Source organism: Rousettus aegyptiacus, unplaced genomic scaffold (genome assembly GCF_014176215.1).
Source record: "Rousettus aegyptiacus isolate mRouAeg1 unplaced genomic scaffold, mRouAeg1.p scaffold_m13_p_12, whole genome shotgun sequence".
Lineage (NCBI taxonomy): Eukaryota > Metazoa > Chordata > Mammalia > Chiroptera > Pteropodidae > Rousettus > Rousettus aegyptiacus.
Genome location: NW_023416287.1, coordinates 23,083,163 through 23,096,193, shown reverse-complemented (window position 1 = coordinate 23,096,193; position 13,031 = coordinate 23,083,163). Strand labels below are relative to the sequence as shown.

At 40.0% G+C, this 13,031-nt stretch overlaps 1 protein-coding gene and 1 pseudogene across 5 annotated transcripts in view; one reads left to right on the top strand and one right to left on the bottom strand.

The window, feature by feature from the left end:
• The window catches only part of CUNH20orf194 (chromosome unknown C20orf194 homolog), a 117,526-nt gene that overhangs the window by 84,299 nt on the left and 20,196 nt on the right, over positions 1-13,031 (top strand). For all 5 annotated transcript variants that reach the window (XM_016140721.2, XM_036229599.1, XM_016140640.2 and 2 more), the window contains exons 28-29: positions 2,410-2,535; positions 9,520-9,557. In XM_016140721.2, the coding sequence (XP_015996207.2) occupies positions 2,410-2,535; positions 9,520-9,557 (164 nt within the window). The remainder of the gene's footprint in view (positions 1-2,409; positions 2,536-9,519; positions 9,558-13,031) is intronic.
• On the bottom strand, positions 100-218 carry LOC118610427 (annotated as a pseudogene).

The window sequence follows — 13,031 nt, the reverse complement described above, 5'->3', positions numbered from 1 at the left end:
TCCCTCCCTCCCTTTCTTTCTTTAGCGAGGCAACCCTTGGTTGACCTCACAGATTGCAAGGACCTTGTCTACTTATGATCCCCTATTTTTTATTTTTTATACTTACAGCACCCGGTCTTCCTAGGTGGTCTCCCATCCAAATACTAACCAGCCCCAACCCTGCTTAGCTTCCGAGATCAGACGGGATCGGGCTTGTTCAGGGTAGCAAGGTTGTAGACTTAACCTTTTTCATTAAAATAAATGAAGATTAAAGGAATACTCTAAAAATCTGGGAATTCCTCAGCTGAGAATAAATAGATTTATCCCTAAGGATAAACCTATTATATTAAAATGATTAAAATCTTCAGGATTGGCTTGTCTTTCATTTCTTTTCTACACTAAGAAATGAGAGTCTCTCCAGGCTCATAACAAACATAAAAAATAAAAAGCCCCTACTTTTTTTAGGATCAGGAAAATATGATGCTGAGGAACAAGGCTGGGGTACTTAACCATGTGAGTTAAGTGTATTAAACATGACCACAGATTTGGGGCAGGGTGCACGCATCAGCCCTGCTTAGCACTCATGCATATGGGCTCTACAGGCAATATGTGGGGCTCTCCTGGCATCCAGGCCCACATAGACACTGAGAACCAATGGAAAGAACCCTACATGATCATACACACAAATACCCAAACAGGGAGAGAAGCCTTTGAGAAAAGCCAGTGAACAGAGGGCTCGCTCTTAAGGCACTTTGGCTGCCAGATGCTTGTGGGGGAGCTCTAGAACCTTACACACCCTGTTTTTTACTGAAACACTTCTGATTTGTTGCTGCTGCACACCTAGGGGGTGGGGTGCTAAAATTGTGATCAAGAATAAAGCCAAATGCCCTTTTACAGATGAGCTGTATATAACAACTCAGGAAATGGCTCAGGCGAGCTATACCTATCCTCCTGTCTACCACCATTGGCCTCCCAAGGGCCCAGGCTAGGACTTAGGCCCATAGGATCAACAAAGCTACCCATCGACTTTGCCATCCCTCCATTGAAACTGATCTTTTGGTGATAGCCTGGGTCAGCTGGGAAAATGTTCTCCACAAGGTGAAAGAAGAGGGTCCCCTCTTAGAGTAGCCATAGGTCTGCCTGGGGTTGAACGCCCAGTTTATTCATCTACCGTGCTTTAGGCACTGTAGATTACACCACTCAGCAACTACCTTATGTTTTAGTTACAGACACAGACTATAAACAAATAAATGAGAAAATACAGAGTATGTAGCTGATGTTTACTGCTTTGGAGAAAAATTGGGGTGGGAGCAGGCTGTGCCAGAAGGAGTATCACATAGGCTGTATGAAATCGGACACCTCTCTTATAAGAGAATCAAGGAGCAGCAACTCTTACAGACATCTGAGGGGAAAAGCATTGCAGGAGAAGGGGCAGTGCACGGCAGAAGGTGTCTTCAGTGTTTGGAGAAGAGCCAAGAGGCCAAAGTGGCTGGAGTCAGGTGAGAAAAGGAATAGGAGATGAAACTTTCCTGCAGTGTGGGGATCAGATCATAGAGGGCTGTGGGGCCACTGTAAGGGCTTTGGCTTTCACGCTGAATGGGATGGAAGTCACTCAGTGGCTTAGCACAATGGGATTTACATTATTCTTCTTGCTTCTGTATTGAAAATAGGTTGGAGAGAGTCAGGGACTGAAGCAGGGAGGCCAGTGAGGAGGCTGTGGGGGTGACCTAGGCAAGAGATGGTAGCAGTTTGGATTCCCAGTAGTAGTTGAGTGTGTGAACAGTGATCTCTTTCTAGTTATTTTTTGTGGATTGAGGGAAAAAATGGAGTCAGTGATTACTCCAAACAAATATTTTGGCCTAGCTGCTGAAGGAGTAGATTCTCCTCTGCTGAGGACAAGGCCTTGGGAGGAGCAGTCATGGAGAAGTTGCATCATGAACATATTAAGTTCTAAGTGAAAATATCAGATTGGCTCTGGACAGGCAGGAGATACAAATGCCAGTGGTATTTGACATGTGTCTGCTGACCTGAAGAGGTACCTTATGATCCCCCTTTCTCTCTTGTCCACATGTTCTGTGAAGTGGAATGAGAGGAAAGAGCTATTTTTAAAAAGTAGACCAATGTAGGAGCTTTCAACTTGACTAGAAAATGGGCCCAAGGACACCAAGTCTCAGCCTCAGAGGCCCAGAGTCACCTGTACAGGTTCCTCTTTACCCCCAGATTGGGGGAGTTCTTCTACTCACTCTGGCAGTTATGAGGACTGATGGAACTTGGGAATGCAGAAGTACTGTGGACTTTAGGGGCTCTTAAGTGTGAAATAGTGTGACCCCAAGGAACCCAGTTACAGGCTCCTCCTTTTGATCTTTTTTTCACCCCATCCCTGCTCTGCAGCCCCAGTCAGTGAACTAATCATTCCTTTCCCTTCCCCAGCTACACAGATGTTATTGATGTGGTCCAGGCCCTACAGACCCATCCAGACTCAAATGTCAAGTCCTCCTTCACCATTGGTGCCATCACGGTGTGCGTGGAGCCACTGAGCTGCTACATGGAGCACAGGTACATACTTAAGATCACCTTCAGCCCAAGGACATGGTGTACTTAATGTACAGAAAGCGATTTTCTCTTACCCATTAGAAGGAGACACATCTTCATGTGTGTTTGTCTTTTGGAACACATCGATTTATCCTATACATAATCCTCTGTTATCATAGTGCCAGGTTCTCAGAAGACTGGCAGCCTCTCACCATTTTTCTTTGTGTACTGAAAAGTTGTTCATCTAGGGCAGTGGAACTTGCAACAGCGTCTCCCAGAAGAAAAAAAAATGCCCCCCCAAAAATACAGGGGAGGGGCCTTTTCCTTTCTGGTCTTTTTATGTGCATGCTTTTTTACATTTGTGGTGTACATATAATTTTATATCCTTATTCTTGGTTTAACATAAAAACATATTATGTAAGTTAACGTACACATGTTCCTGGATCACAGTGGTAATTACATTTTTATTAATTATATAATTATGTATGTGGATGGACATAACTGTCTTAACCATTTCTCTACTGTTAGTTTCATATATCTGTAACTTTTCACTATTATAATGCTGTAGAAATCTCTTTATTCATATAAATTTCTCAAATTTCAGATAATTTTCTTAGAATTCCTCAAAGATATGTTATTAATTAAGCGTATGACCCATTTTATTACTCTTTATTCACATTTCCAAATTGCTTTTTGAGTGAGTTTTACAGTCTTTACTGCCCCAGTGGTGTCTGGAAGTACCTATTTCAGCACGAAAGCATTCCTTAGTGGGGAGAGTTTCAAGCATTACAGTGTCCCTTCATAGAGCTGTTTAATTTCCTCTCCCTTTAGCCTAGTGGAATACATCTCAGGTAGTCCACATTATTGTTATCTTCTGGTAACTGGTTGATCTACCCTAAGACCTTCATCTGAAAAGGCTCCCTTCCTATTTGAGTCCAAATTTGACATCTTTATATTTCTCATAGAAATATGTTAGAGATTACATCCCTCATCACCTTGACTGATCTCAAGTGATGTTTTCACCATTCCCTCTTTAGCTTTGACCTAAGTTCTCCTCACCCATAGAAAAGCCACGGTGGTCTGTTTTCCTTCTGTCTTAGGTTAGATTACTGTAGTAAATGCAAGGCATCACCATTGTACTTTGAACTGCCATATGGACTCTTCTGTGCCACTCTTTCTACCATTCTTTTCTTTTTCCAAAATTTTTATTTAAAGATGAATTAAAGGAGAGGGTCTAACATAGAACTAGTTACTACCATAGATATTACCATAAAAAAGAAAAATGTACAAAAAGATAGTAATAAGCAAACAGCAGATGGAGGCTACTCTTCAGAAGAATTAGCACAGACAAGTACTTTTCTGCACTGTCAAGAAAAAATTAAAAGGAGGCACTAACAGGGTGTGGAGAGAGCTCATGGAAAAGATCTAAAAGGCTGGGGAAATGGAGCAGGAGGAATCTTCTTGGGATGATAGAAATGTTCTAAAATTGAATTGTGCTGGTAGTAACACAACTCAAAATTTGCTTTAAAAAATCATTGAATTGTATGCTTAAATGAGTGAATTTTATGATACACAAGTTACACCTCAATAAAATTGTTAAATAGAAAAGATCCAGGGTAAAAAGAAATTCAGCTAACAAAAGCAGATGGAAGATGAACTGTTAGAGGTCTAGAAAGAAAATGAAGATAATAATAAAATCACTATGGAAATGAAAATCTCAGTCAAAGGCAGAGCAATTCTCAACCCTTGTTGGGCTGTGAGTTCCTTCACTAAAAAACAGGGTCTGCTTACCATACATTCCCTCATTCACTTTGCTCACTGCCCCGGAGAGTCTTACAGTACATCTCATTGGTAGAACTTAGGTCATAGGCCTGTATCTGACTACAAGAAAGGCTGGAAAAGCCATTTTATGCCATTTACAAGAGGAATGGGTTTCCTGAGTCCAAGTCTAGGAAGGGTGTTTAGAAGATACTGGGAAGTCTGAAATATGACAGATATGCTCGGCTATGTTTATAACAACACCGTTTGTAATATCAAAGAACTGGAAATAATCCAAATACTAATTAGAGACAGGTTAAATTTGGTAATATCCATATAATGGAATATTGCACAGGCATTTAAAAAAACAAGTAGATTTTTATGTACTAACATGGAAAATGCTCACAACATTTTGTGAAGTGATTTAAAAAAATGTATTTTTTTAAATGTTTATTTGTATGTTTATAGGAAATATCTAGAAGGATATATACCAAACTGTTAATAGTGGATTCTTCTGGGAAATGGCTACTTCCTTAGGGGCACGTGTTGGATAATGGGGAATCATTTGATATTTTATAGTATGTATGTATATTGCTTTTTAAAAATATAATAGCTTTATTGAAATATAATTACATACCATAAAGTTCTTTTAAAGTCACTCTCTATTCCCTCCTCTTTCTAGCCCTTGGCAACTACTTGTCTACTTCATGTTTCTGTGGATTTGCTTATTCTGGACATTTCATATAATGTTTTCAAGGTTCATCCATGTTTCAATACTTCATTCCTTTTTATAGCCAGATAATATTCCATTGTATGGCTCTATCACATCTTATTTATCCATTCATCAGTAGATGGACATTTGTGTTATTTAAACCATTATAAATGATACTGCTATGAACATTTATGTACAAGTTTTCATGTGGTCATATGTTTCCCGTTCTCTTGAGTATATACCTAGGGGTAGAATTACTGGATCATATAACAACTACATTTAACTTTTTGAGGAGCCGCAAACTATTATCTATAGCCACTGCATCATTTACATTCCCACCAGCAACGTGTGAGTGTTCCAGTTTCTCCACATCTTCACCAATATGTATTGTCTGTATTTTTTATTTTAGCCATTCTAGTGTGGGGCGGTATCTCTTTGTGGTTTTGGTTTGCATTTTCTGAATACTAATGATATGGAGAATTTTTTCATTTGCATATTGGCCATTTGTGTGTCTCCTTTAGAGAAATGCCTGTTTAAAGCCTTTGCCCATTTTTAAAGTGGGTTATTTGCCTTTTTTATTGAGTTGGAAAAGTTCTTGGTATGTCCTGAATCCAAGTTCTTTATCCATTGTTTGATTTGCAAAAATTTTCTCCCATCACTTTTTTTTTTATTTTCTTGATGGTCCTTTGAATCACAAAAGTTTTTAATTTTAATGAAGTCCAATTTATTTTTCTTTTGTTGCTTATAATTATGGTATCATATCTTTGAAGCCACTGCCTAATCCAAGGTCACAAAGATTTACTCCTGTGTTTTCTTCTAAGTGTTTTATAGTTTTGGCTTTTACATTTAGGCCTGTGTTCCATTTTGAGTTCATTTTGAGGAAGGTGTGAGGTGGGAGTTCAGCTTCACTCTGCATGGGACTATCCAGCTGTCCCAGCACTCTTTGTTGAAAAGACTTGTTCTTTTCCCACTGAATTGTCTTGTCACCCTTGTCAAAAACCAGTTCGCTATAAATGTAAAGGTTTATTTCTGGATTCTCAGTTCTGTCCCATTGATCTATATGTCTGTCCTTATGCTAGTATCACAGTTTTGATTACTGACTGTATCTTTTCAGTAAGTTGTGAAATTGAGAAGTGAGAGTCTTTCAACTTCAATCTTGTTTTTCAAGATTGGGCTAGTCTAAGTTTCTTGTATTTCCATGTAAATTTTAGGATCAGCTTTTCCATTTCTGCAAAAAAGATAGTTCACATTTTGATAGGAATTCCATTAACTTATAGATCCACTTGGAGATTATTGTCATGTTCAAAATATTGTTTTTCAGTCTATTAACATGGATATGTCTTTTCATTTATTTAGGCCTTTAATTTCTTTCAGTAATGTTTTACAGTTTTCACTGTACAAGTCTTATGCTTCCTTTGTTTAGTTTATTCCTAAGTATTGTATTCTTTTTGATGTTAGTATAAATGTTTTCTTAATTTCATTTTGCAGTGTTCATTGCTAATATATGAACATCCAATTAATTTTTGTATGTTGGTCTTACATACTGCGACCTTGCTGAACTCATTTCTTAGTTTGTTAGTTTTGGAGGTTTGGGGTGGACTCCTTAGGATTTTCTGTATACAAAAGCATGTGAGGATTTTCTGTACATAAAAGAGCATCCTTTCCAATCTGGATACCTTCATTTCTTTTGCTTGCCTAGTTACTCTGACTAGAACTTCCAGTATAATGTTAAGTACAAGTGGCAGGAGCATCCATCATGTCTTGTTCTTGATCTGCAAGGGAAAGCATCTAGTCTTTAACCATTAAGAATGATGTTAGCTATGAATTCTGTATTATTTTTATAATAAGATTTTTTAAGAATTAAGTTTTTAATACTCTCATTTCAATGCTTTTTTTTAAGTGGGTACCCTAACAGAAAAAAATTGTATCATTGCTTCTAGATCATATTTAAAAACAAACAAACAAAGAAACAAAAAAACACAGGTGGGCATAGTGCATGTTTTTCCTTTCTGTGAAGTGGGCATCAGTGTAGCTTCTTTAATTTAAGAGATGGGCTTAGTTTAGATTTAGTTTAGATTTAGGATGGGTCTTTGTGTTTGTGAGATTTACCTAATGTCTTTATTCTAGAGGATTTTATTCAGTGAATTTCTCTGAGTGTCTGTTGTGTGCCAGGACCATTCTACTCATTGGGGGCGGGGGGGGGGGGCAAAAAAGAACAAGAGCCCAGGTCTCTGCTCTTTCGGGATCTACATTTTTGTGAATATGCATATAGGAATTGTGGGTCTGATGTTTTGAGGCAGAGTAAATCAGTTATCATTTATCGATTGATTAAAATTTTATATAAATCAGGTACTCGGTTAACACACTGCATAATGCACAATACCATACCTATGCAAGGCTTAGCAATATATTATAATCATAGCTATTTCTGTTATTCAGAGGAAGAGCTAGTCAATAACCAGTATAGTATATCCAATATTTCTGTGTTTGTCAGTACAGAACATATCTTCTCTGTTTAAGACTCCTCTTCCAAGCACTATTTAATCATATTACAGTTTAATAGGAAGATATGTAGAGAAGGAAAGACATGAGCTAACATTTACTTTGCACTCTTTGTCTGGCATTGTGATACTTTAACCCTCTTAATTCTCAGAATTTCCCTTTAAGATGCAAGCATCATTATCATGTTTTACCATGAGGTAGCTGCTCAGAAAAGTTAATTTTCCAAATGCCACACCAATGACTTATATACAATTAATCATGATTCAGAGTAGGAAGTACCATAATAAAAAAATAATGCAATTTTATATGAATTATAAAGAAGCAGTGATAATCCTAGTTGGATTAGGAAGGAAAACACGAATTCAAAGGACCAGGATGCCAAAGATGCCAAGATATGAGAAATTGCATTCCAGTTTTAGGGAATCACATATATGTGCAAATCTATGTTTTCCGAATATTTTCCTTGCATTTGCTTAAAGGGAGCAGCTTGATGACCTCATTCCCTGTCAGAGGTTAAAAGCATGATCATCCAAACTGTGATTGGATAGGATGCCTTGAAGGGCAGCTTTACTCAACCTTATCTTAGATTCCTCTGATGGGAATTGCTGTGGACTGCTGTGAGAAATAAGCAGTGTGCTAAGAAGGGCCTTTAAGGGCATGCACTCTAAAGTCACAGGCACTTGACGAGGACAGACACTTTCCAAAAATGTATTTGCTGTTTGACGGGCCCATTAGTACACAACGAGTGCAGTGAAGTCAGTGAGTTCTGTTCTGGGGAGACTCCAGTGTGCATATTCCAGGGTTCTTGACCTTGGCTCAGAGCATATTGGGGCTCTTCCTTGGAATTCTTCAGAAACCATGAGGGAGTCAGTCAAGAGACTAGATGCACAGACCAAAAAGTGGTATTCATCCAACTCATTCATCCACAAAATTGGTTCCAGTGGTGTGTGTCTGGCTGTTATCAGAAATCATGTACAAGGATGAAGACTTGCCACCACCAAGAAAATTGCAGGAGAGAAATTTCTTCTGTATTTTCAACAGCATTAATACCTGCCACTTAGATCAGCAACAATTCAGAAATATGGTTTTAGTAAGCATATCACTTGCAGGGAAAGAAAACACAGGAGCTCTGTGGTGCCAAGCAGGCCTGGGGCCCTGCATAAGTCCTCCCACTTCCTAGCTTCATGTGAGGCCTTGGGCAAAGTGCTTAGACTGCTTATCCATCCTAAACCCACTCTTCTCAGCTTTTACATACTCAAGGCACAGGGTGGTTGTGAGGACAGAACAAAATTGTAGATGTAAACCACTTGTACGGTGCCCTACCCCATAGTAAGAACTTGATAAAAGACAGCTATTCTCATTAGTTTTGTCTTAATTCCCTGAGATTACTATGATCTTTTAGTTTTAAAGCTCTGAGAATATGAGTTTTTGTCTGGAACTTCCTACAGAGCTACAGTTATTAACTATTTCACAGTTTAGATCAGTCACTCTCACCCACTTCAGTTGCAATCCAGTCAGTTTCTTGCTTCTCATTCACTGTTAAAGCTCAGAATGGTGTTAAAGCGGAACTGGCATTCTAGTGTACACATAAGGGGAAGCATGGCAACTTTGGCACTGAAGGCCCCTGGCAGAGTTAGGTGAATGTAATTCTCTTTACTTTTCCCTTGAAATTTCCCCTTTACTACAAGGTCAGTACATATCTCTTTATAAATATATATGTTTAAAAAAAAAAAAAACCTCTATTTCTCTTTTTTCTATAGTCTAGAGACTTGCCTTGCCCCAATATCCCCTCTTCAACATTCCACCAAGAGTTAGCCACTTAGGGACTTCTATGGGGTTCTTAGCTTAAGGAGCTTTGGTCCAAAGCTGTGAAAACCTCTAACGTAACTGGCTATCCTTAATGCTCGTTGCTGCCTGTCACTTGCCCACTGAGTAAGTCATCTTGGACATCAAAGATACCACATTTTTTGTGGGAAATAATCAATGACAACTCTGACATTAATGATGTTAAAATATTTCTCTTTTTTCCCCCCTAGGTTTCTCTTTCCTAAATGTCTTGACCAGTGTTCACAAGGTAAGCAATGTGTTTTACTTCCCATTTGCATGCCTTTCAAATTCATGCTCCTGCCTACCATTCTAAAAGTTAAAACATCCAAAATTGGTCTAGGGAAAACTTTGATATCTTTTACTTTTATCATATTTGATAGACAGATTTCTTCCAGAGTTTGTCTAGATGGTGATGAATTGCCATGGCAACACCTCTCCTGAGCTGGTATTAAATCTGCTCTGGATCATCAAGATCTTGATGCTCCAGTGCTACAAGTGCAAACTGTGGCACAGTAGGACCTTCTCCCTTAATCCCTCCCTACATACACTGGAATTTTCCATACCTCCTTGATAACATTTAGAAAAATTTACCCATTCTGTAGGTTACACTCAACCTTGCGTTGTCCTACCATCTGGCAACCCTGAAAGCAGCACTTTTTGGTCATATTAGATATGGTGTCTGGGGACCCAGAATAAATTCTGAATTTCCTGCAGTGGTGATAAAATGTTTATTGTTATCAGAAGACCTGGGATCTGGGCTTCCTGAGCCAGCCCAGCAGGTAGAATTGAGACAGAAGAAAATAACTCAGTGTCCCCAGCACAGTTTTTCCTGCTGAGCCCACTGTCAGTCCACAGGGAGCAGAGACAACAGAGCATGCCAGAGCCGCCGTCTTAGGAAACAGCTGAGCTGGGTGCTGCACAGAGCAAGAGGCCGGGTCACTGGAGGGAGGAATGTGTATGTTGGACTGCTGCACCAGTATTCTCAAGTCCAGCTTTTAAAGGCCCCTGTTCCTTTCCAGGAACTGCACCCCAGAAGCAGAGTTGGATGGGTCCTCCTGTACTATACACCTTAGGTAGATTAAGGAGATTTTATGAAGGTTGGGTCCGTAGGATCTGATGACAGACTAGATGTGGGGCAGGAGTTGAGGTATCTGGGATGACTCCTAGGTTTCTAGCTTAAGAGATTAGGAAGGTATGTAGTACCTGTCCTTGAAATAGAACACATAGGGGAAAACATGGGAGATAACCAAGGAAAGCTGTCTGGTCCTCAGATACATGTTTGGAAATCATGGTCAAAGCCAAGGGTGGGATGGATTATATAGTCAACTCCTGTCCATCACATTGTTGCCCCCAAACTGTACCTTGTCTCCTTGGCACTTTCTCCCTCGGTGCCCTCTGCTTTTTTTGCACATATAGCACAGGTGGTCAGGCTGCCCTGGCAAAGAGTCTTGGAGAAGTGATTTGTTTTCACTGTCCATGAACCTGGGCTGATATTTAAAAACCAACTGCATTCTCTCTGCCACTTTGTAGACATATTTCATTAATACTGTCTCCCAACTCAGTGTTCAAAGGCAACTTGTGTCAGATTCTCTGCTTTTATAAAGCTAGGGATGTTATCAGCTATGGGCAGATAACCTGGAGGCTATATATTCTGTTTTCTGAACTCCAAGGGGCTTGTGGAGTGACAGTGTCTTGACAAATATCTTCCCCTTGCATCTGGACTCAGGGGACCACCATGGTCTAACATGGTCTAACATGACTCACCAAAGGTATGGGCTGTCCGGGGAGGGAACAGATAAAAAGCAAGTACAGTCAATCCTTGAACAATATGGATTTGAACTGAGCAGGTCCATTTATATGTGGATTTTTTTTTTCCAATAAATACTATAAACATATTTTCCTCTCGATTTTCTTAATAACCTTTTCTCTACTTCATTATAGGAATACAGTATATAGTACATATAACACACAAAATAGGTGTTAATTGACTATTTATGTTACCAGTAAGGCTTCTGGTCAACAGTAGGCTGTTAAGTGTTTGAGAAGTCAGAAGTTATACGTAGGTTTTTGGCTGTGACACCCCTAACTCCCCATATTGTTCAAGGGTCTAAGATTTGGCGGCTCACCTGGAGGTAGTATCTGCCACCAGTAGACAAACAACTCTATGTCCTGAGAGAGCATATTGCCTTTCTTACTCCTGTATATGAGTCAGGCTTCCTGATTTATTGCTTTTACAGCAAAGGATTATTTTACAATGAGAAAAGAACTATATTGCAGCCCCAAAATAATGTGTATTACAGAAATCTAAGGATTAGGAAATAATCTCAGTGTTTAAACAACTAGAAAGGCTCATTACAATGCAAGCTTGAAAGCAGAGCAGAGATATTTTACAATCATGCCCTGCTTTAGAAGTAGCTATAGATTAAAGAAGTGATCTTTGTTTTTTCTTGGGCTGCTGGAAGCCTTTAGCCCAGACTGGGATGGTTAGACAGACCTCAGAGATGTTTCTCCACTGTTGAGAGTAGGTCAGGCCATGCCACCTACGTACTCTCAGCACAGACTGGTGAAACCTTGGCCAAATCTGGGTATACACTCAGATACAAAGCAGAAGGAAGCTGGCCCAAGCAAGATGAAACCGCCCACTGTGGCCTTCAGATAACTGCTGTACCTGCCTCACAGATGGCATTTCCTCTTGGCAGGTGGCAGTTTTCATAGCTGGCCTAAGGAATGCTAGGGATAATCCTTTTGCTTGTTTCCCTATAAAGAAAAGCCCCTTTTCTATGTCCAGTTTCTGACCTAGAATCCCAGGCTCACAGGGTTTGTCTACACAGTATTTGTGAGGCAGACAGTACTTTGGGCAAGATGTCAGCGACCAAGACCCCAACCTTTTTCTGGGCAGGCCAGGCCTGTGCTGTGACCCTGTTGTTCTCTCTTTAGGTTGGCGTTTTTGCACTACTTTGACTCCAGTTTCTTTTGCCCAAGAGGATACTAAATAGAGCCCTAAGGCCTATAGGTCTTCACTCAGCTTTTCTTGGCTTCTCATTGCAAGATACATCACAGCTGTTCTTATCTTCCATCCCTGGGAATCTCGCCATCCTCTTGCAGGATCTGTCTCTTATCTGCTATCTCTGGAATGTGCTGAGCTTTAAACAGCCCTTTCTGCTTCCCCACTGTGCCACATTCTGGGCCTGGCCTCCTCACCTTGCCTCAGTCAGTTTCCAGAAGCCCTAGTCACTTCCTGTGGCTGCACCAGGGCATGGGGTTCTGGCATTTGGCTCACCAGGCTGTCTTTCCTGTCCCTTCCACCTCCCATAGCCTCCAGAGTGACCTTCCTAAATGCGAACGGGAGTATGGACACCATCAGTGTCACCTTCATTAGGAGGCATCCCTGACATTCTGGCTGAGGATGGTTCATCCTGATGTTATAGCTTCTGAACAGAAAGAGCATGTGAGGAACCTTTTAAAATAGAAAAAACAAAATGCTAACATAATCTCCATTTGAATTTCTAAGTCATGTGCTATTACCACAACTAGATCCTACATGGAGACCTTGAGGATAGGGATTTTGAGTGTGATGAAAGCTTTTAAGAAATGTGATTCTGTGTATTCCTATGTGCTTGTATATGCATAGACTATCTGAGGAAGCATACCCAAGTCTGGTTATCAGTGGTTGCCTCTGGGGAAAAGAACTGGGGCTCAGAGGAGGAGAGAGGAAGAAACT